Source organism: Leopardus geoffroyi, chromosome E1 (genome assembly GCF_018350155.1).
Source record: "Leopardus geoffroyi isolate Oge1 chromosome E1, O.geoffroyi_Oge1_pat1.0, whole genome shotgun sequence".
Lineage (NCBI taxonomy): Eukaryota > Metazoa > Chordata > Mammalia > Carnivora > Felidae > Leopardus > Leopardus geoffroyi.
Genome location: NC_059330.1, coordinates 40,069,844 through 40,094,322, shown reverse-complemented (window position 1 = coordinate 40,094,322; position 24,479 = coordinate 40,069,844). Strand labels below are relative to the sequence as shown.

The window sequence follows — 24,479 nt, the reverse complement described above, 5'->3', positions numbered from 1 at the left end:
GCCCCTTTCTAGTAGAGGACCCCATTCTTTATTTGACTTCAGTAGAGAAGAATCAGTAGATAATGGCCTTATCAACTTTAAAAATGATTAACATGGTACAATACGGGTCTCAATTAAAGTAATGTAGAAAGTCGCATTATAAAAATGGGTGTCTGCTGCTTGCTTAGGATACGAAAGAAATAAATGGGTCTGGAACTCTCTCTTTTTAAATTGCCTTTCAGCAGCAACAGAGGCAGAGAAAGAAAAAGAGTGAGAGCTCTTTCTAAGAGTTACCTTCTAGTCAATTCTGGGCGGACTCTCCCAGGTTTAAGATCAGTTTCTCCTCCCATGGGTTCCCAGTCCAACTTTGCTGAGGTCAACAGTTCCAGAGCCAGGCTTTCCCAGAAAGCAGCACTCCCAAAGCAAGGAAGTAAGAGCATCAAAACCTGGGGACCGACACCTAGCACAGCTCCACCCTCTGCGGGGCTGGGCGATGGGTCTCACCTGCTAATGACAGCGTGACCTGCTGAATGACAGTTACAGTAGAAGAATTATGGGTTGTTTTGGAGGCAGGATATTTGGGTCCTGGCTTTGGACAAATTTTCAACTCCTCCAACTTCTAGACTCTTCCTTTGAGAGAACGTCTGGGCCGCCAGCCTCATGGGGGTTGTGATGGTCTCTGTGTGTGGAAGCACTTTGTAAATGGCACAGCACCGTTCACACATAAGCCTTAGTATTATTGCCATTGACCCCCTGACCTTGAACCTTGAAGACTGACTCTTAAGTTCTCAGAGTCTAATTTTGAGATTGTCTGCTCCCAGTGAACCATCCCACTCAGCGTCCTACATGGTCCTTTTGTTGCTGCTGTTGACAGATGTAACCTGGGCTCCTGTTTTCCCAGCTTGGGGAGCTCCACCAAAAGGCCCTGGGGTAGAGTGGGACCCACTTTCCATTCTGGAAAGGGCATTCATCTCTTATGTTATTCCAGGTATTCATCTTCCTCGTTGACCCATGGAATGCCAGGTCCCAGGGGCTGACATGACAGGAGGACCCACAGGGAATGGAATGTGATAGGAGGCCTTGGGGGGAACGATGAGAGGGGTATGGGAGAAGGGATGTGGGCCTGCAAGGCCTCTCTGTCCCCTTTCTCCTCCTGGATGTACATTGTAACCCCCACCTCTTCCCGCACCTCCACACGCTCCTTTTACAGGGTAGCTTTCCGTGGGTGGCTCTGCAGAGACAAGGGAGTGCTGAGTCACTCACAGGAGGAATTATCAAGAGGCCCAAGAAGCATCCTGGAAACACCCGGGAGCACTTTGGCAGCTGAGTGTGAAACAGCACTCAAAGCTGGAGGTGGTGGGTGACAGTGACAGTCAAATGCTTTGTTCCGTTTTGTTTTGCTTCAAAGAAGAGTCACTGATATCTAACAACTGCTCACATTCCTCATCGAAACAGGAAAATCAGGCGAGAAGTGCCAAAAGTTTCAAGAATTGCTAGAATGGTAAGAAGATAGGGTCGTGATGTGGCCTGTCCCTTGTTATCGCAAAACTTGTGCTGACACCTTTAAGTGAGCAGGTGCCAGGCAGGTGGGCCCGGGCCTGGCCAGGTTCTTATTGGAGTCCATGCAGGCATTCAGGGTAGTATTCTCTTCGTTTCTCACTTTGTCACATATAGGGACAAGCGTGCATCAGAAATTTAAGGAAGACCAGGGAAAATGTACAACTTCTGGGGCAAAGACAGATTTATAAGAAATTAAAACATGTGCTCAGTGTGGCAGGGAAATGTTGGTATCTACACGACGTGGCTTCATATGGTAGCACAAATGAAGTTAGTGGTGGCCCTGATGAGCTAAAGCTTGGAGAGTGACACACTGAAGTGTGTGTGTATGTGTGTGTGTGTGCGTGCATGTGTGTTGGCACCCAGATTAGGCAGCTGGTTTCAAGTTCGCTCAAGGCAAAGGCTGTTGCAAACTGGCTGGATGTGAGCAAGATGCCAAGGAATCTGAGCTTGAGGCCTGAGAATCAGAGTTAAATGAATTCAGATGTGTGTGTATGTGTATGTGCATATGTGCATGCGTGTATGTGTGCACGCGCATGTGTGTATGTGTGTGCATACGTGTGTGCGCACACGTGTGAGTATGTGTGCATGTGTGCATCTGTGCATGTATTTGCATGTGCATAGGCATCTGTGGGTGTGTGCATATATGCCTGTGTTTATTTGCATATGTGTGTGCATGTGTGTGCATCTCTGTGTGTGTGTGTGTGGGGGGGCACATGGCGCTTTTGGAGGAAGGCAAGTAGTTAAGACATGTGAACTACTCACATTTCCATGGATTATAGCAATCAGAGTTTTCAAACAGGAAGATAAAAGGGCTGTTGGTGAATTAGAGAAAGGTTCCTTCCTGGCTGGACACACCCCACAGGGGGCTGGTTTGGCAAATGGCATAGATGTTGCTCTTTCGCTTCTATATGATCCCACCACTGGGTGCTCTTTCACCCGACACCACTCTTACAACTACACATGGCAGCCTTGGGGGCAACCACACAGCCTGCCTGGAGCCTGGTCCTCAGACTCTATCCGGGTCACTGTCCCTACTAGATTGGCTCTCAAGTCAGATAGTTTAATGTCAAAGAATTTTCACATTTCTTAAGTGATCCTTGTGTGCCTTTTATGGCAGACATGTAGGAAGCACGTAATCAATTATGTCCTCCTGGGTGTTTCCAGGATGCTTCTTGGGCCTCTTGATAATTCCTCCAGTGAGCGATTCAGTACTCCTTTGTCCCCTCAGAGCTACCCACAGACAGCTACCCCGTAGAAGGAGCTTGTGTAGGTGCTGGAAGAGACAACGTGCAACAGATAATAACTGGCCTGCCTGAAATTAATAACTCATTTAGGGCAGATGAAAGAATGAAGCACAGAGAGGTTGCTTGAGCAATGCCACACAGCAAAAAGTGCTTTTTGCTCATTGAGAGGAGAAGCCCTTGGGTAACTATGAGAAGAGCGGGAAGCATGGAGACACATGATTGCCATTTTCTAATGAGAAGGGAGTAATTCCCTTTCTCCTAACCCTGGCACTACGTGCTTTGAAGGCAGGGTGTCATCCCTATATAAACAACCATGACACTCACAGGATTAGACATGGAATTCATGGTGACAAAACAGGGGTATGGAGTGTGACTTTTGAATTAAGTTGAGCACGAAACAGAAATTAAGTAAAGAGCTAAACTGTTTCAACCACACAATGGTGGACTTCGTGCCAAGAATTTGACCAGTTCTTTTGGGAGGTGCTTAAGCGGAGACCCCAAAGGTGACCATCAAGCCCATGTCACAGGGCTAATCAGTGGCCAAGCCAAGACTTGAATGCTTTGGTCTTGACCCTGTGCCTCTTCTCTCTACAGAGGGTGTGGGCATCTCTTGCTTAGACATAAAGCTGCTCAAAGGTGACAAAGTAAGGTAGCCATCCTAGAAGTTTTGGATTTTAATTGAGAGAATCAGGGTGTGTTTAAAGAATCTTTTTTTTCCTTTCTCACATTAAGCTGTGAGTGACAATAAATGAAGAGCTGATGAAAAAGTGGATCTCTTGGTTGAATCAACGGGTTCTTTCAAACTCATACTAATCTCATATCCAATTAAATTAGTTGATTTAAAAACACTAGTCAAGGGGTGCCTAGGTGGCTCAGTCGTTTGAGCACCCAACTCTTGATTCGGCTTGGGTCATGATTCCAGGGTCATGGGATCAAACCCGTGTTGGGCTCTGTGCTGAGCATGGAGCCTGCTTAAGATTCTCTCTCTCTCCCTCTGTCCCTTCCCAGGTCTCTCTCTCTCTCTCTCTCTCTCTCTCTCTCTCTCTCTCACACACACACACACACACACACACACACACTCTCTGTGTAAAAATGAATGAATGAATGAATGAATGAATAAAAATACTAGTCAATGTTTATGCTTATATTAAAAAAAATCTTGGACTTGTATAGACATTTGTATATGCACAAAATGCTAGTAGAGTGTATTTATTAAATTCATGATTGTGTTTGTGTCTAGGAAGAGGGGACTGAATGTAACTGGCTTGAAAGCCCAAATTCTGGGGCGCCTGGGTGGCGCAGTCGGTTGGGCGTCCGACTTCAGCTCAGGCCACGATCTCGCGGTCCGTGAGTTGGAGCCCCGTGTCAGGCTCTGGGCTGATGGCTCAGAGCCTGGAGCCTGTTTCCGATTCTGTGTCTCCCTCTCTCTCTGCCCCTCCCCCGTTCATGCTCTGTCTCTCTCTGTCCCCCAAAAAATAAATAAACGTTGAAAAAAAAATTAAAAAAAGAAAGCCCAAATTCTTTATGTCATCTTTCATGTTATGTTTACTTGATTTTTTAACACAGCAAATAGGAAAAAAAAAGAACTTCTATTCACCCTCAGTAGAGAAGCATAGGCTTTTACAATATAGTTTCTCTATTCTTTTTTTTTTTTTTTAATTTATCCAAGTTAGTTAGCATATAGTGCAACAATGATTTCAGGAGTAGAATCCAGTGATTCATCCCCTACATATAACACCCAGTGTTTATTCCAATTAGTGTCCTCCTTAATGCCCCTTGCCCATTTAGCCCATGCCCCCACCCACAACCCCTCCATCAACCCTCAGTTTGTTCTCTGTATTTAAGAGTCTCTTATGTTCTGTCTCCCTCCCTGTTTTTATGTTATTTTTGCTTCCCTTCCCTTATGTTCGTCTGTTTTCTATCTTAAATTTCACATATGACTGAAATCATATATTTGTCTTTCTCTGGCCAATTTCACTTAGCATAATACCCTCTAGTTCCATCTATGTTGTTGCAAATGGCAAGATTTTGTTCTTTTTGATTGCTGAGTAATACTCCATTGTTTATATATATACCACATCTTCTTTATCCATTCATCCGTCAATGGACATTTGGGCTCTTTCCTTGCTTTGGCTATTGTCTATAGCATTGCTATAAACATTGGGGTGCATGTGCCCCTTCGAAACAGCACACCTGTGTCCTTTGGGTAAATACCTAGTAGTGCAATTGCTGGGTCATAGGGTGGTTCTATTTTTAATTATTTGAGGAACCTCCATACTGTTTTCCAGAGTGGCTATACCACTTTGCATTCCCACCAGCAGTGCAAAAGAGTTCCTCTTTCTCTGCATCCTCGCCAACATCTGTCGTTGCCTGAGTTGTTAATTTTAGCCATTCTGACAGGTGTGAGGTGGTATCTCATGGTGGTTTTGATTTGTATTTCTCTGATGATGAGTGATTTTGAGCATTTTTTCATGTGTCTGTTAGCCATCTGGATATCTTCTTTGGAGAAGTGTCTATTCATGTCTTTTGTAATTTCTTTGCTGGAATATTTGTTTTTGGGGTGTTGAGTTTGGTAAGTTCTTTATAGATTTTGGATACTAACCCTTTATCTGATATGTCACTTGCAAATATCTTCTCCCATTCTGTCAGTTGCGTTTTAGTTTTGCTGATTGTTTCCTTTGCTGTGCAGAAGCTTTTTATCTTGATGGGGTCCCAGTAGTTCATTTTTGCTTTTGTTTCTTTTGCCTCTGAAGACATGTTGAGTAAGAAGTTGCTGCGGCTGATGTCAAAGAGGCTTTTGCCTGTTTTCTCCTCAAGGATTTTGATGGCTTTCTGTCTTACACTTAGGTCTTTCATCCATTTTGAGTTTATTTTTGTGTATGGTGTAAGAAAGTGACCCAGGTTAATTCTTGGACAGCAGGTCGCTGTCCAGTTTTCCCAACACCATTTGTTGAAGAGACTGTCTTTATTCCTTTGGGTATTCTTTCTGGTTTGTCAAAGATTAGTTGGCCATATGTTTGTGGGTCCATTTCTGGGTTCTCTATTCTGTTCCATTGATTTGAGTGTCTGTTTTTGTGCCAGTACCATACTGTCTTGATGGTTACAGCTTTGTAATACAGCTTGATGCCCAGAATTGTGATGCCTCCAGCTTTGGTTTTCTTTTTCAGGATTGATTTGGCTATTTGGGATATTTTCTGGTTCCATACAAATTTTAGGATCATTTGTTCTACCTCTGTGAAGAACGCTGGTGTTATTTTGATAGGGATTGCATTGAATATGTAGGTTGCTTTGGGTAGTATTGACATTTTAACAATATTTGTTCTTCCTATCCAGGAGCATGGAATATTTTTCCATTTTTTTCTGTCTTCTTAAATTTATTTCATAAGCTTTCTATAGTTTTCAGTGTATAGATTTTCCACCTCTTTGGTTAGGTTTATTCTTAGGTATTTTATGGTTTTGGGTGCAATTGTAAATGGGATCAGTTCCTTGATTTCTCTTTCTGCTGCTTCATTATTGGTGTATAGAAATGCAACCGATTTCTGTGCATTGATTTTATATCGTGCAACTTTACTGAATTCATGGATCAGTTCTGGCGATTTTTTTGGTGGAATCTTTTGGGTTTTCCATATAGAGTATCATGTCGTCTGTGAAGAGTGAAAATTGATTTCCTCCTTGCCGATTTGGAAGACTTTTATTTCTTTGTATTGTCCCATTGCTGAGGCTAGGGCTTCCAATACTATGTTGAATAATAGTGGTGAGAGTGGACTTCCCTGTCGTGTTCTTGACCTTAGGGGGAAAGCTCTGTTTTTCTCCATTGAGGATGATATTAGTGGTGGATCTTTTGTATATGGCTTTTATGATCTTGAGGTATGATTCTTTTATCCCTGATTTCTTGAGTGTTTTTATCAAGAAAGGATGCTGTATTTTGTCAAATCTTTTCTTTGCATCTATTGAGAGGATCATGTGGTTCTTGTCCTTTTATTGATGTGATGTATCATGTTGATTGATTTGTGGACATTGAACCAGGACTGCATCCCAGGTATAAATCCCACTTGTTCGTGGTGAATAATTCTTTTAATGTATTGTTGGATCCAGTTTGCTAGTGTCTCGTTGAGAATTTTTGCATCCATTTTCATCAGGGAAATTGGTCTGTAATTCTCCTTTTTAGTGGGGTCTTTGTCTGGTTTTGGAATCAAGGTGATTCTAGCCTCAGAGAATGAGTCTGGAAGTTTTCCTTCCATTTCTATTCTTTGAAACAGCTTCAAAAGAATAGGTGTTAACTTTTGTCTAAATGTTTGGGAATTTCCCTGGAAAGCCATCTGGCCCTGGACTCTTGCTTTTTGGGAGATTTTTGATTACTAATTCAATATCTTTACTGGTTATGGGTTTGTGTAAATTTTCTACTTCTTCCTGTTTCAGTTTTGGTAGTTTATGTGTTTCAAGGAATTTGTACATTTCTTCCAGATTGCCCAATTTATTGGCATATAATTGCTCATAATATTCTCTTATTGTTGTTTGTATTTCTGCAGTGTTGGTTGTGATATCTCCTCTTTCATTCTTGATTTTATTTATTTGGGTCTTTACCTTTTTTTTTTTGGGTTTATCAATTTTGTTAATTCTTTCAAAGAACCCTTTGTGTTTGGGTTTGGCTAGGGGTTTATCAATTTTGTTAATTCTTTCAAAGAATCAGCTCCTGGTTTCATTGAACTTTTACTGTTTTGTTTTGTTTTGTTTTGTTTCGTTTCAATAGCATTGATTTCTGCTCTAATCTTTATTATTCCCCAACTTCTGCTGGTTTGGGGTTTTATTTGCTGTTCTTTTTCCAGTTCTTTAAGGTGTAAGGTTAGGTTGTGTATCTGAGACCTTTCTTCCTTCTTTAGGAAGGCCTGGATTGCTATATACTTCCTTCTTATGACCACCTTGCTGCATCCCAGAGGTTTTGGGCTGTGGTGTTATCATTTTCATTGACTTCCATGTACTTTTTAATTTACTCTTTAATTTCTTGGTTAACCCATTCATTCTTTAGTAGGATGTTCTTTAATCTCCAAGTATTCATTTGCTTTCCAAATTTTTTCTTGTGGTTGGTTTCAAGTTTCATAGTGTTGTGGTCTGAAAATACCACAGACCATCATACCATCGTATGATCTCGATCTTTTTGTACTTGTTGAGGGCTTATTTGTGTCCTAGTATGTGATATATTTTGGAGAATGTTCCATGTGCACTTGAGAAGAATGTGTATTCTGCTGCTTTAGGATGAAATGTTCTGAATATATCTGTTAAGTCCATCTGGTCCAGTGTGTCATTCAAAGCCATTGTTTCCTTGTTGATTTTCTACTTAGATGATCTGTCCATTGCTGTTTAGTGGGGTGTTGAAGTCCCCTACTATTATGGTATTATTATCAATGAGTTTCTTTATGTTTGTTATTAATTGATTTGTATATTTGGGTTTTCCACGTTGGGGGCATAAATGTTTACAATTGTTGATCTACTTGGTGGATAGACCCCTTAATTATGATATAATGCCCTTCTTCATCTCTCGTTACATTCTTTATTTTAAAATATAGATTGTCTTATATAAGCTTTCTTTTGGCAGCCATTAGCATAATAGATGGTTCTCCATCCCCTTACTTTCAATCTGAAGGTGTCTTTAGGTCTAAAATGGGTCTCTTGTAAACAGCATATAGTTGGATCTTGTTTTCTTATCCATTTTGTTACCCTGTCTTTTGATTGGAGCATTTAGTCCATTGACATTTAGAGTGAATACTTAAAGATATGAATTTATTGCCATTGTGTTGCCTGTAGAGTTGGAGTTTCTGGTGGTGTTCTTTGGTCCTTTCTAGTCTTTGTTGCTTTTGGTGTTTTTTGTTTTGTTTCATCTTTTCTCCCCTCAGAAAGTCCCCCTTAAAATTTCTTATAGGGCTGGTTTAGTGGTCATGAACTCCTTTAGTTTTAGTTTGGGAAATTTTTTACCTCTTCTTCTATTTTGAATGACAGCCTTGCTGGATAAAGAATTCTTGGCTGCATATTTTTTTGATTCAGCACATTGAATATATCCTGGCACTCCTTTCTGGCCTGCTATGTTTCTGTGGACAGGTCTGCAGCAAACCTGATCTGTCTTCCCTTATAAATTAAGGACTTTTTTTTTCTCTTGCTGCTCTCATAATTCTTTCCTTGTCTGTGTATTTTGTGAATTTGGCTATTATATGCCTTGTTGATAGTCAGTTTTTGTTGAATCTAATGGGAGTTCTCTGTGCTTCTTGGATTTTTATGTCTGTGTCTTTCCCCAGGTTAGGAAAGTTTTCTGCTATGATTTGCTCTCATAAACCTTCTGCCCCTTTATCTCTCTATTCATCTCCTGGACTCCTATGATTAAGATGTTAGTTCTTTATAATGAGTCACTGAGTTCTCTAATTCCTTTTTTTTTTAATGTTTATTTATTTCTGAGAGAGACCAGAACTTGAGAGGGGTAGGGGTAGAGAGAGAGGGAGACACAGAATCCAAAGAAGGCTCCAGGCTCTGAGCCATCAACACAGAGCCCGATGTGGGGCTCAAAATCACAAATGGTGAGATCATGACCTGAGCCAAAGTTGGACACTTAACCAACTGAGCCATCTAGGCACCCCTCTAATTCTTATATCATGTTATTGTGCCTTAGTTTCCCTCTTTTTTTTTTGCCTCATTATTCTTTATAATTTTGTCTTCTATATCACAGATTCACTGCTCTGTTTCATCCATCCTTGCTACAGTGGCATCTCAGTTATAACATTTTTAATTTTGTCCTGACTACATTTTACTTCTTTTATCTCTGTAGAAAAGAATTCTATGCTTTTTTCAACCCCAGCTAGTATTCTTATTATTGTGATTCTAAATTCTAGTTCAGATATCTTGCTTATATCTGTGTTGATTAATTTCCTGTCTGTCATTTATTCCTGTTCTTTCTTTTGGAGTGAGTTTCTTCATTTTGTCATTTTGGAGGAAGAAAAAGAATTAATAAAATAAAAAATTAAAATTAAAAAATTAAAAACAACACAAAAAAATCAAATAAAAGAAGCTAGGTCCTAAGTGTGTTTTGGTCTGGTTGTTGAAAGAAGGTTGATAGAACAGAGAAAAAAGGGAAAGAAAAGAAAAGAAAAGAAGTAAGAAACTGTTCAAAACTTAAAACAAATGAATACAATAAAATAGAATAAAATGAAGTGAAGAAAGTAAAATAGAATAAAATATTTACAAAAACAGTAAAAAATATGGTAAAAAATAATTTTTTTATAAAAATGGAAAATAAAAATAATTTTTTTCTCTTTCTGTATCCAAGAATAAAAAAAGAAAAGAAAAAAAAACTGGATAGATGGACCAGCGAACAGAATGAAATCCAAATGAAATTATATCCCATTTCCCCTAGAAGTCAAACTATGAAGGACTTTATAGTTGGTACACTAAGCAGGTGGAGATACTTGTGGTAGTCATCTAGGGCTTGGTTGTTGCGGTTGAAAGAGGCTTGGTGTAATGGCTCCATTCTCCTTGGCTCCATACATGTGTGTGCATGTATATGCGCATGTGCATCTATGTACATGTGTGGCCAAGGTGAAAATGGCTTCACCTAGCTTCCCAGTCTCTGGCACAGGAACACTGCACTCTCACCAACCAGCAATCAAGTACTCTTCCTTTGTCTCCAGCTTCTGTCCATTCCCCGCTTCTACACTGTCCACATTCAAGCCGTCAGCCCGCTGGGTGGCACCTACCTCCTGAATTTTATCATGGGGCTGTGTTTCCAAACTCCTCACTTTTGAGGGCCCTGCAGCTTGGACCTGCTCTGACCCTCTGGAGGAGGGTCTAGGAGCAATGGTTAGGTGCCAGCTTGCCCCAGAAAAAGTTCATGCAATCACATGGCAACAGAGGTTCAGGGATTATGGTAAATCACAACACACAACTGTCAACAGCTTTCACTGCACCCTGGCATCTTTGTTCCAATGCCAGCAAACATGGCTATTCTCTGGGGTACACTGGGATCTTTGCCTGTGGGGAGGCCTTATGGCCTCTACCAAATGCCCTCCTACTAGGGGAACTGCTTCTCCCCGTGTGGTCCACGGACTCCTCAGGCCTTGCTGCCTGCTCCTGGGGATTCGCTCTTCCCACCAGGATGCCACTGGAAGACATTCTTAATTAAGATCAAGATTTGCATTTGAAAAAGAAAATTCCATTCTGAGCAGGAAAGTTTCCTAATACAATGAATCTGCACTGCCAGGTATCAAACTGTGGAATTTCCAAGATTGCTCTCCCCTGTTTATAGGGTCCTAATGGTATTGAAACCTTTTTCCTTCTCCTTTCTTCCTTTCTTCTTCAGTCACTTGTGGGTGTTTTTACTCTTTCTCTTTCTCTCCAGCTACTTTGGGGGGAGCAATTTCCTGTACTCTTCCCCCCTTTCTCTGTCCTCTCTCCTCAAAAACAGCTCCTTACCCTCTGTGACTTCTCTCTCCCCCAGTTCACCTCTCTGTGCTGTGTACCTGCTGAGTTCTGTGGCTCAAGTTATGCAGATTGTTGTTTTAATCCTCAGATCAACTTTCTAGGTATGCAAAATGGTTTGGTGCTGATCTAGCTGCATTTCAGAGATGAGAGAAGCAGAGAACTTCCATGCTGCTCCACCATCTTGACCCCTTCTTGTCCATGATCCTCTTTTTTTTTTTTTTTTTGGCCCAGATTTTTTTTCTTAAAGGATTTTGTTGCTATCAAAGTATAAAACAAAATACAAAGGAACTGAGTGGAAAAGCGAGCTAATCTCTTCATTTCAGCCAGCAATGGCTGTTGTAATCCCAGGTGTTAGACCCTGGAATCTTACTGGTGGTGCTGTTGACCTGATGGAAATGTCTGGTGCTAAAGATAGGCTGAGTAATCAGGAGGATATTCATTCTTGTTTGGTCCTGGCAACCCACAGCCACCAAATGGTGGAATGACATTCATCCAGATCCTTGCAATAAAGTAGTTGTGTAAAGGCATTTGTGATTTTCATACTTCCTATGATAAGGAGCAAGGAGGACAAGTGAGTCAAAGGACTTTTATAAAAGATCTAACTGCTTTAGCTTTGCCTGCAATATCTGAGGTATTTAACTCAATACTTCAGAGTTGACTGAAGTCAGGGAAGTGTGAAGATCAGAAAAGATGATCCATGTTGAATGCCTACTCATCTCCGTGGGGGTTCTCCTGGAAGCACTGCTGAGATTTATATATGAGTATTTCCCTCTCTAGGATGAACTGGGAAGCACCCTATCTAAACACAAATATGGAAATGCTCTCAACCACAGAAGCATCAATAAGATAAGCGTATGGTTATCAAGAAGGACCACATGTAGGTATGCAAGTTTCTCTAAGATATCTTATCTTGCAGATTCATTGTATTAGGAAACTTTCCTGCTCAGAATGGAATTTTCTTTTTCAAATGCAAATCTTGATCTTAATTAAGAATGTCTTCCGGTGGCATCCTTTGTCATAAATTTTAAAATAGAAGTAGAAAGAAAAATGGGGATTGTGAAGTGTGATGTTTAATTGTATGTGTCAACTTGATGAGGCTATGGGATGCCCAGATAGCTGGTAAAAATTATTTTTGGGTGTGTCTGTGAGGATGTTTCTGGAAGAGGTTAGCATTTGAATCAGTAGACTGAGTAAAGAAGATTGCTCTCACCAACGTGAGTAGGCATCACCCAATCCATTGAAGCCCTGATGAGAACAAAAAAAGCAGACGGAGGGTGAATTTGCTCTTTTTGTTTGAGCTGGGACATCTATCCTGTCCTGCCCCTGGATACTAATGCTCATGGTTCTCAGGCCTTTAGACTCAGACTGGATCATACTACCAGCTTTCCTGGTTCTCTGGTTTGCGGATGGCAGATAGTGGGACTTCCTATCCTCCATAATCATGTGAGCCTATTTCTATAATGAATCCCTTCTTATAATCTATATCTATATTTATTTATCTACATATATCCTATTGGTTCTGTTTTTCTGGACAACCCTGACTATATATGGAGGGAGAGTTCCAAGATGGCAGGTAATAGAGTTTGTGGTGGCACGTATGCTCCAAACATAAAATACAGGCCTGGGAAGATTTTCCTTCCACTAGGAGACAAGTGTGCATTCAACGTGGATCATCTTTTCTGATCCTCATACTTCCCTGACTTCAGTGAAACCAGAGATATTGAATTAAATTAGCCTTCATGACCAACTGAGAGAGCTTGTCCCCCTTACTCTAGCTTCCTTCAAATAATTCCCTTAGGTTCTTGTTAATGGGCAATGAGACAGAGAGAAAGAGAGAGAGAAAGAGGCAAGAAATACAGTGAGCATGCAGGGTATGGTTCAATTAAAGGGTTATTAGTAAACCTGAAGAAATGGCTGATGCCAGATACCTCTTGGTTTTGTTGTTGGGGAGAAAGGGGAGGAAAGAGGCAGAGGACAAAGACTGTAGGCCATATGCATCCCACATGCTGGGAAAGGATTACCCAGGATAAGAAGAAGACTATATGAAAAGAGGATTGTGCAATAATATCTCTTATTCCCATGCTCTTTCTACATCATGATTGTGTTAGTTTTCCATTGACGTAGACCCTCCCCTCAAATCTGGGCAAGTTTGTGACTGTAGAGTAAGTGACACTAGTGACTTGTGAGGATAGGTCATAAAAGGCAATGCAACTTCCACCTCATTCTTCTGGGCTGCCTTGAGGATGCCCAGGCAGGCTTTGAGTCTTTCCAGATGATGTTCCAGACATTACAGAACAGAGACAAGCCATCCTACTTTGCTTTTTCAGAATTCCTGGCCCACAGAATCCATGAGCATAATAACATTCTTTATATCACATATAAAATGATTTATTTCACTGTATTTGGGCTTTCTGTTATGCAGCAGTAGCGACTGAAACAAAGACTTGCTCTGGGCCTCTTCTTTGTCTTCACTTGTGGTGGGAACCAAAAGAAAGCACCAGATGGTTACATCTTGACTTTTCTGCATCCATGAAATTCTAAGGGAGGGGGGTGGTTAAACAAGGCTGACTTTCTCTTGTCAGCTATATTTACCCACACCTGTAGATATTTTCCAGCTTGCCTTTTATTTCATTAAAGACAGAAACATACTTTATTATAACCTGTGTTTGATAATTCCAGGATCTGAATTGTCGTCTGTTTATGCTCTCTTGTTTCTGCTGATTCTCACTCATGGTGTCTTGTTTCCCTGTGTGCCTAGTTATGCACGACTGCAAATTGTTCACTCTACCAGTAAAGGTAGGCTAAGTTATGGTTACTGCAGTAACAACCAACTCCCCAATTTCCCAAATCTTATCACAATAGGAGTTTATTTCTTGCTCATGCTCTATGTCCCACACAGCCATTAGGAGTCTCTAATCATCATACTTACTTAAGGGTCCAGGCTGACAGTTGCTCCAACTCTAGACAGACTTCCAGAAATCTTCTTGGGAGGGTGAAGAAAAAGTGGCACATTATACATCAGCTCATATAGCCTTGGTGTGGAAATGATGTGTGATACGTGTTACTTCTATTCATATGTTATTAGCCAAAACAAGTCACTTGGCCATGCCTAACTCCAAAGGGGATAGAGAAGTGCATTCCTGCAATGTTTCTGAAAGAGAGAGAGAGAGACAGAAATATTTGGTGATAGCACTAATGATTGCCACACTTGCTTTCCTCAGAATATCATCTGTGGGACTTTGTGGAGGTAGGATAGTGGTGTGTTCTTCCAGACAGGATTTGAATTTGTTCCTGCCAGTACACTGGGGCACTACCAGTCAGAAGCCTCTTTCAATTCATGGCCAGAAGTTTTTTTTGAATGATTCAGTTGTGAATGGTAACATTCCTTAAAGTGCCGTGGTGATGGGAGGTGACTAGGCTGAATTTATGTCTGGGTCACCAAGAGGTGTGGCCCTTGAGGGTTCCAGTTTATGGAAGGGAGCCTCTACCTTGGTTGGGTCCTGGACTTTATTTTCTGTTTCTATCTCCCAGAAAGGTCATGGAAACTACAATTCAAGTTTGTCAAATTCAGCAAATGCTCTCAGAAGAGAAGTAATGTCAGCTCAGTGATGTTGTTAAGAAGATCAAGGGTGCCTGAGTGGCTCGGTCTGACTTTGCTCCTGTCATGTTCTCTCAGTTTATGAGTTTGAGCTCTGCATTGGGCTCTGTGCTGACAGCTCAGAGCCTGGAGCCTGCTTCGGATTCTGTGTCTCCCTCTCTCTCTGCCCTGCCCCGCTTGCGCTCTGTCTCTCTCTCTCTCTCTCTGTCTCTCTCAAAAATAAATAAACATAAAAAAATAAGACTAACAATTAGAAAATAATACAGCATATTCAGTTGTTTTCATAATGCAGGTTAGCCCAAATAACCTAGCCTGCCATACCATCTGAAACAGAACCTCTGGAGGTATCCTGCCCCATACAGAAGTCACAATATGTGGCTATTTCAACATAAAGATATTAACATGAAATAAAATTTAAAAATTAGTTTCACCTTAGCCACATTTCAAGTGCTTAATAGTCATATGTGTCTAGTCGACTCCATATTGGACAGAGCAATTTCAGAACATTCTTGTTATCACAGAAAGTTCTATTGGACAGTGATACTTGCAGACCTGAGATTGAGTGAAGCAGTGAAAGATGGGTAAGGAATGGCAGCAGAGACCCCACTCTCTTACAGTGGACACCTCTCAATGTACTGCATTACAGGGGATCATCTCACATTCATTCATGATTTTAGTTTTTCATTTATTTAACAAATATTTATTGAGTGCCCACCTTACAGCACCCACTGGTGAATAAAACAGCTATGACCTCTGTGGTTGTGAAACATAAAATCATAGAAGATATTCTTACTATAAGGCTTACTTACCTTAAGACAAAGAAACCGTTTTCTGTGGTTCCATCCAGAAAGCCTGACATAAAGGGCAATAGGCTCCAGAAGCAGACACATCTGGGTTTGAATCCAAGCTCTGCATCTTCTAGTTAGAGTAATTGATCTTCATGAGCCTTAATTTCCTCATCTATAAAATAAGGATCATAACACTTATTGTATGTAGTTATCTTGAACATTAACCACATAAACACATATAAAGTACCTAGTGCAGTGCCTGGGCACAAAGGGAGGGGCTGATAATGTGCCCCCTTGGCCAAGAGGTGGTTAATTGTACACGATTTAAAATCAATGCCATGCAAATATAATAAGCTTCTCAGAAGTCAAGTTTTTGTCGAGCTGCTTCTGGTGAAACGGGAATCAGAGCTTGTCTTGTGATTGTCTCAAAAAAGAAACACCAGAAACTGCATGTGTAATATCACCCAATGCACACAAGAGGCCGCCAAAACAGACACGACACCAAAGTTTTTCACAACTGCTGTTATGTCCATCCTGTTTTTTCTTGGACACCAAGCATTCATTTAATAGGCACTCAAGTACCCCAATAAGGAAAACCACATCGTTAATGTAAAGTAGTATCTGCCACACACCAAAATAAATTCCTGATGGATAACAGCAGTAAGTGTAAAAAATGCAACTATAAAAACTAAAAAAAAAAGAAAGAAAGAAAAGAAAAAAAATAGTTGTCTTGTTTGGGAGTGGTGAAGAAGTTTCAAAGCACAAAAGGAGCAGGAAGGAAAATACAGGTAGATGTGCCTATATAAAAAGAAAATTAAATGCATAAAAAATCCATAGACACAATTAAAAGATGATACCCTGAGACAATTTTGTAGGAAGTGTGAGAAAGGAAAGTTAATGCACTTAGCATAAAATAAGATGTGTAGCTTGAACATATAATTCCCAAAAGAAGAAAAAGAGATCTTAACAAATGCACTAAGAATGAAGTCACTACAAATAAATACTACAATGAGATTCCATGACCTGACTACCAATTACGACACATCTCTTGACAAAGAGACTTTAGAGTAATACAAATTGGGGCACTTGGGTGGCTCAGTCGATTAAGGATCCAACTCTTGATTCAGCTCAGGCCAAAACTGAGCTTGGGTTTTCTCAGTCTCTCAATCTTTCTGCCCTTCTCCCCCAAATAAAATAAAACTTAAAAAAAACTTAAAAATTGGTATTGGTGAAGGCATCTGTGAAATGGGTGAAAATGGGAATGATTTTTTTGGAGGATGATTTTTCAATATTTATTTATAGCCTTAAAATAATTAACATGCTGAAGATTCAGTAATTATATTTCTAGGGATTTACTTTAGGGAGATAATAAGAAAGTTGCATAAAGACTCGCATCAAAGAAGCTCAGTTCCGTGTTTTGCTTTGGAAAATTGGAAACAGATATCCAGCAATATGGAAACATAATTTCTCAGACTTTCATACTATTTAATAATCAACATCTTTATGAACATTTTCTCAGGTGAAGGACAATATTTGGTGTATAAATCAAATTTGTTTAGAATGGTTTTTTTCGTGTGTTTTGTTTTTAAAAATTTACATCCAAGTTAGTTAGCATATAGTGCAACAATGATTTCAGGAGTAGATTCCTTAATGCCTCTTATCCATTTAGCCCATGCCCCCTCCACAACCCCTACAGTAACCCTCTGTTTGTTCTCCATATTTAAGATTCTCTTATGTTTTTCCCCCTCCCTGTTTTTATATTATTTTTGCTTCCCTTCCCTTGTGTTCATCTGTTCTGTGTCTTAAAGTCCTCATATGAAGAAGTCACATGATATTTGTCTTTCTCTGACTGACTACTTTCGCTTAACATAATACCCTCGAGTTCCATCCATGTAGTTGCAAATGGCAAGATTTCATTCTTTTTGCTTGCCAAGTAATACTCCATTGTGTGTGTGTGTGTGTGTGTGTGTGTGTGTGTGTATACACCACATCTTCTTTATCCATTCATCCATTGATGGACATTTGGGCTCTTTCCTTACTTTGGCTATTGTTGATAGTGCTGCTATAAACATTGGGTTGCATATGTCCCTTCAAAACAGCACACCCGTATCCCTTGGATAAATACCTAGTAGTGCAATTGTGGGGTCGTAGGGTAGTTCTATTTTTAACTTTTTTGTGGAACCTCCATACTGTTTTCCAGAGTGGCTGCACCAGCTTGCATTCCCACCAACAATGCAAAAGAGATCCTCTTTCTCGTCAACATCTCGTCAACATCTGTCGTTGCCTGAGTTGTTAATGTTAGCCATTCTGACAGGTGTAAGGTGGCATCTCATGGTGGTTTTGATTTGTATTTCCCTGATGATGAGTGATGTTGAGCATTTTTTCATGTGTCGGTTGGCCATCTGAATGTCTTCTTTGGAGAAGTGTCTATTCATGTCTTTTGTCCATTTCTTCACTGGATTATTTGTTTTTTGGGTGTTGAGTTTGATAAGCTCTTTATAGATTTTGGATACTAACCCTTTATCTGATATGTTGTTTGCAAATATCTTCTCCCATTCCATCAGTTGCTTTTTAGTTTTGCCTATTGTTTCCTTCGCTGTGCAGAAGCTTTTTATTTTGATGAGGTCCCAATAGTTCATTTTTGCTTTTGTTTCCCTTGCCTCCAGAGATGTGTTGAGTAAGAAGTCGCTGTAGCCAAGATCAAAGAGGTATTTGCCTGCTTTCTCCTCGAGGATTTTGATGGCTTCTTGTCTTACATTTAGGTCTTTCATCCATTTTGAGTTTATTTTTGTGTACGATGTAAGAAAGTGGTCCAGGTTCATTTTTCTGCATGTTGCTATCCAGTTTTCCCAGCACCACTTGCTAAAGAGACTGTCTTTATTCCTTCCTTCTTTGTGAAAGATTGGTTGGCCATACGTTTGTGGGTCCATTTCTGGGTTCTCTATTCTGTTCCATTGATCTGAGTGTCTGTTTTTGTGCCAGTACCATACTGTCTTGATGATTACAGCTTTGTAATACAGCTTGAAGTCAGTGTACAAATCAGTTTTTACAGTATGATTTCAATTTTGTAAAAACAGGTGTCAGCATGAAACACTAGAGTATCCATTGGTCTTACCTTTATTCTGGAGTTTCTTTCACTCTTTTTTTTCACCCTTTTCTCATGACTTGGGCATCAGTGGGGTGTTTCTATAATCACTGCCCCCAGGGTAAGGTTATTACTGTAGAAATGTGGAGTAAATGAGCCAAGTCAACGCTCTGTGTATGCAATTCAAAGTAGACTTCTGTGCTAGAGGATAGTGGGTGGTCAGACAGAGAGGGCCTTGTGGCCTCCTGGATGGAGGGTGGAAGGATGTAGAATTTGGGGAGAACAGGGAGGAAAATATCTCAGCTGTGCCATCAGAAGAAGGATGGTGGCTGAGAATAAGAGAGAACCATGTACTTTTCAGTGGATGCCCACGGTGCATCCTTTAACGCTATAATACTCTCTTTAACGCTACGATACTCTCTTTAATGCTACAATACTGTCCAAGCCCCACAAAACTCAGATGCCATTTCCAGATGAAGGATGGGGAGACAGAAATTTTGAATGATTTCTGAGTTTGTACAAAACTGACTCTTCTTCCCCCTCAGTTGGAATGAAGTTTGAAAATAGTTTAAGCAGTCTAAGAGAAAGGTAGTTATGTATTCTTTTTTTTTTTAATTTTTTTTTCAATGTTTATTTATTTTTGGGACAGAGAGAGACAGAGCATGAACGGGGGAGGGGCAGAGAGAGAGGGAGACACAGAATCGGAAACAGGCTCCAGGCTCTGAGCCATCAGCCCAGAGCCTGACGTGGGGCTCGAACTCCCGGACCGCGAGATCGTGACCTGGCTGAAATCGGACGCTTAACCGACTGTGCCACCCAGGCGCCCCGGTAGTTATGTATTCTTAACATACCTTGGAACATGGATTTAGAAATTTGTACCTGATATATATATGCTTATACATAAATATGTGTCTGTATAGCTACCTGTATTCATATCAATATTTATATGGAAGTCTTTAGAGAAAGTGCTAAAAAGGGAAACTAGAATATTAGCAGATTATCTTTGTTGTGTGGTTATGGATGATTTTTATTTTCTTGCTTTAATTTTTTGTATTTTCCAGAAATTCCACAATAAGCAGGTATGAAATTCATAATGCAAACATTATTGTTTTTATTATTATTTAACTATAGCATCAAAGGCTAATGACAATCTGGAAAAAATATTTATAAATCATCATACAGACCAAGCTTTTGTTTTCTGTTTCACAAAGCAGCCCTATCAATCAATCAAAGCACTTAAGCATATGAAATGTTGCTTAATTTCTTTCATGATAATAGAAAAGCAAGTTACTACAATTGCCAGATCCTATCTTTCTTCTATCAGATTGGCAAGATCATGAACTTTGATTACACGTTGTGTAGGTCCTCTCACACACTGATGGGTGTGTAAGTTGTAAAACCTTTATGAAGGGTGATTTGGCAATAGCCATCAAAATTACAAATGAAAAAACTCAAGGATCCGGCAATTTCTCTTCCAAGAGTTTATGGGAGGGCTATAGAAAGATATGTGTAAGTACACAGTTACATAATAGCAAAATATTTAAAATTAAAGTTTATAATAGCCAGATATTGGAATATTGGAAATATTAGAAATAAATGTCTTTCGGGGCGCCTGGGTGGCGCAGTCGGTTAAGCGTCCGACTTCAGCCAGGTCATGATCTTGCGGTCCGTGAGTTCGAGCCCCGCGTCGGGCTCTGGGCTGATGGCTCAGAGCCTGGAGCCTGCTTCCGATTCTGTGTCTCCCTCTCTCTCTGCCCCTCCCCCGTTCATGCTCTGTCTCTCTCTGTCCCAAAAATAAATTAAAAAAAAAAAAAAAAGAAAGAAAGAAATGTCTTTCAATAGAGAATTGGTTAAATAAATGATCAGTACAATAGAACACTATGAAGAATGTTTTTATGTACTGAAATGGAATGAATGAGCTCTAAGATATCTTGTTAAGAGGGAAAAAAAGAGTTAAAACCAGAGTGTATACTATTGCTACTATTACACCTGCTATCATGTATAATGAACAAAAATGTCTATCTATCCATCTGTTTTTCTTGTATATAAATAATACAATAGCTAATGTTTATCAAACAACATGTAGCCAATACACTGCTCTAAGAGCTTTATACAACTCAGTTAATCTTCAAAACAGCCTATGAGATTGGCACTATAACTATCATAATTTCCATTTTATAGATGAGGAAATTCAGGTACGGAGGGGTTAAGTGAGGCTGGGAGCAGAGGGGAGGGCAGGTGAGAGGCGAGAGAACTGACTGGTGGACACAGAAAGAGGAGAGACTTTGCACTGCCTGCCCTTTGGTGTCCTTCTCGTGTGACTGCATTGCCTATTATTAAAAAGAACGAGGGGCGCCTGGGTGGCTCAGTCGGTTGAGCGTCCGACTTCAGCTCGGGTCATGATCTCACAGTCTGTGAGTTCGAACCCCGCATTGGGCTCTGTGCTGACAGCTCAGAGCCTGGAGCCTGCTTCTGTTTCCGTGTCTCCCTCTCTCTCTGCCCCTCCCCTACTCGTGCTCTGTCTCTCTCTGTCTCAAAAGTAAATAAAAACATTAAAAAAAAAAAAGAACGAAAAGGACGTATCTGTCTTGGACATCACTGTATTACACTTGCCCAGAGGTGTCCATCTGTGGATGTGCAGTGCTGGAAGGAACACTGGACCAAGAAACAGAACATCTGGGCTGCCTCACTCCATCATTGATGTGTCCTCTCCTGGGCCTTTGTATCAGCTTCTGTAGAAAAGAAGTGCTTCAGGGTGATGGTCATGGTGACATTAAATTATGTCAGTGCTTCCTAATCTATTTGAGAATTTGAGTCATCTGGGAAGCTTTAAAATATATAGCTTCTCAAGCTCCCATGAGCACATACTTTGATTTAACAGGACTGGGGTCCAGGTTGGAGGTCTGCATTTTTCAAAAGCCTCCGCCCTAGGCAATTCTGACATAAAATCACCTTTAGAAACCCTGGACCACATGATGTCTCCCTCCCAGTTCTAAATGTCCACATCCTGTGAAGTACTGAGCATCCTATCAGATCCAAGCAACCCATTATCTGGCTCCACCCTTCTCAGTCCATCTAGCTGGTCTTGGAGGCTGCCTTACCTCCACGCCCACCTAAAAAGAAAAGGCAAATTAAAATGAGGGGCTGGTCTCTTGATCCAGATCTTCACACCCACTGCCACCTTCATCCCCACCTCCCACTCAGTCCCCTTCTCTGGGTGCTGCCTTCCAAAGGTCGAGCCTGTAGTCTCCAGGGTTGCCATCACCATTCCAAGGTACCAAACCCAACGCGGAGATAGGAATTTCGACCCATCGTGGAATTTACACGCGGACCTGAATCCTCTGTGGATTCTAGCCTCTTCCCAAAGGCATTTTATGCCCTGCGATGGTATTCTGGGTGTCTTGTATGCTAATCCCGCCCACCGCCAGGTAGTCTATGAAGTTGGAGCTCTTAAAAGAAGTGCACAACATTCCCATTTTAGTGAGATGTTTTGGACATTCCACGATCTTCCATCCTTCTTCTTTCCTTCCTTCCCCTCCCCCGTCCCATCTCCTTCCATCAAGGAAAGGGTTCTGATCACTGCTCTTCCAGCCCACTTAGAGAGGAGGCTGAGTGTTCAGTTCACCTGGAGGCCCGGGGAGAACGTGGCTCCCACCTCTTGCAGTTTTATGATGAGTCTCTTTCCATCGCACAAGGCAGTTATTAATCATGACTGATGCTCACTGACCAAGCCCAAACAAATGTGTGGCACACTCCACATACCACACACAGTCACAAATATTTGCTTTGCTCACATGGGCCCGCACGAGGATACCATTTCCTCCTGGGACGAGCCACAGGACCGGACCTCGGAGAGCAGCCACTCTGCCTGCAGCAGGAGGCGCAGGGCCCCCGGCTTTTGCCCGTCTGGTTTTCCGGGACGAGCACCCACGATGAAACGGGGTTGGCTGCCAGCTTGCCACCCGAGGAGATGTGCAAGGGGAGGACCCATTCCAGAGACAGAGGCCGCGGCTCCCTCTGACCTGGGCTAATGACGGCTGGCCCGTGTTTGGCCATGATGACAGGTCTTTTCGAAGATGGCATTTTTACCCTCTGGACAAATAGCAGTTGGCCCGAGTGGGGCTTTTTTATGAGTTGAGGTACTCAGGGCTGGAAAATAAACAGGCAGCTAATGAGACGTTCTTATGGAAACTGGCATAAATAATAACAAAGGAAACATCCTGTCCCCTGTGCCAACACCCTCCGGTGAGGGGCTATAAAAGCTGCTGGCCGCTGGCCACCGTCAGACGTGGGGAACTCCGGCCGCGCTCCTGACCTGCCACCTGACCAGCCGGGACCATGGGGTGCTGCCCGGGGGACTGCTTCACCTGCTGCCCTCAAGATCAAGACTGCTGTGAAGTGTGCTGCTGCCAGCCCGCCTGCTGCGGCTGCTGCGGGTCCTGCTGCGGCTGCTGCGGGTCCTGCTGCGGCTGCGGGGGCTCGGGCTGCGGGAGCTCGGGCTGCGGAGGTTGCGGGAGCGGCTGCTGCGGGAGCGACTGCTGCGGCAGCGGCTGCGGCTCGGGCTGCGGGGGCTGCGGGTCCAGCTGCTGCGGGTCCAGCTGCTGCGGCTCGTCCGGGTGCTGCGGCCCCGTCTGCTGCCAGCCCACGCCCGTTTGCGAGACGAAGTGAAGCCGCCTGTCTTCTCCGCGGAGGTGGCCCAAGCAAAGCCTGCACCTGCTGCAGGTGGGGACCCCTCGTCTCCGGGACCTTCCCCGCATCCAAGACAGCATCCTGCCTCCGTGTTATTGGTAGACGAGGGCTTGTTCTCCAGCGCCTGCCTTGGTGTTTCAAGGCCCCGAGCACAAGAGCCATATGCTGGTGAGAGATGGAAACTGGTTCCCATCCAAAGTGACCCCGAAGCTCACAGGGTGAATCCCCATGGCTTTATTTTCATGGACTCACATGTCTTGTCACTATAAGGCATCCTCTGACTCAAGGTAGCTTTGGGACTGACCCTTCTCCTCAGCTTTCTGCTGCTTTTTGGTGCGAAGATTTCTTTGTTAACTTCTTAATAAATTCGAGCTTGCTGGCGTAACCAAATTAGTTCTCCCGCCTCTTCCTTGGCTCCCTCTTGGGCACCAGGCCAGGAAAACTTACTCTGGCATCCACAGTCAGGGTTTTGAAATGTGGTTTGTGGACCACTTGCATCAGAATCACCTGGGGACTAGTTAAAATGGAGATTCTGGAGCTCCCCCACCTTCTCCCCCACCCCCAGACAGGCAGAGTCAGAATCCCCAGGGGAGTGGCCCGCTGATCCGTCTTTTTAACAAGAACCCTAGGTATAAAATAAAATTTCCATGTGCTGCATGAGATTTCACTTGGGGGGGGGGGCTTTTAAAAATACAGATTCTTAGGCTTCACCATTAGAGAACTTGTCCATTAGCTCTAGGGAGGCAGCCCCAGCCAGGACTTGCATTTTTAAAATGCAGTAAATGGGTAAATGCTGAGGTTGGCCAGGGTTTACTCTTGAGCAAGGGGCATGGCTTCCTTCAGCATTATGGCTCTCCTAGAATGGCTCTGCAGGAAGGCTTCAGGTTTGGTGAGAACTTTCTCGCAAAGTCAGGGGAAGAGGCTTTGGTGAAACAAGCTTGATTCAGAACGGAAGAGAGTCCTGTGGCAAAACTTCGTGAACATGGTGCCTATGGATGTTCTGGGAACTCCAGTTCTTTCTTCTAGCCAAAATGCTTCGGCAAAGTCTGCCTCTTCTGGGCTAGGTTTTCCTGTCC

At 42.1% G+C, this 24,479-nt stretch overlaps 1 protein-coding gene across 1 annotated transcript; it reads left to right on the top strand.

Annotated features, from left to right (window-relative positions):
* Positions 1 to 21,221: 21,221 nt before the first annotated feature.
* On the top strand, positions 21,222 to 23,793 carry LOC123604682 (keratin-associated protein 17-1). Its single transcript, XM_045491006.1, has one exon. It carries the CDS (start codon positions 23,053 to 23,055, stop codon positions 23,380 to 23,382), a length of 330 nt encoding a protein of 109 aa, XP_045346962.1. The 5' UTR covers positions 21,222 to 23,052; the 3' UTR covers positions 23,383 to 23,793.
* The last annotated feature ends 686 nt before the right edge of the window (positions 23,794 to 24,479 follow it).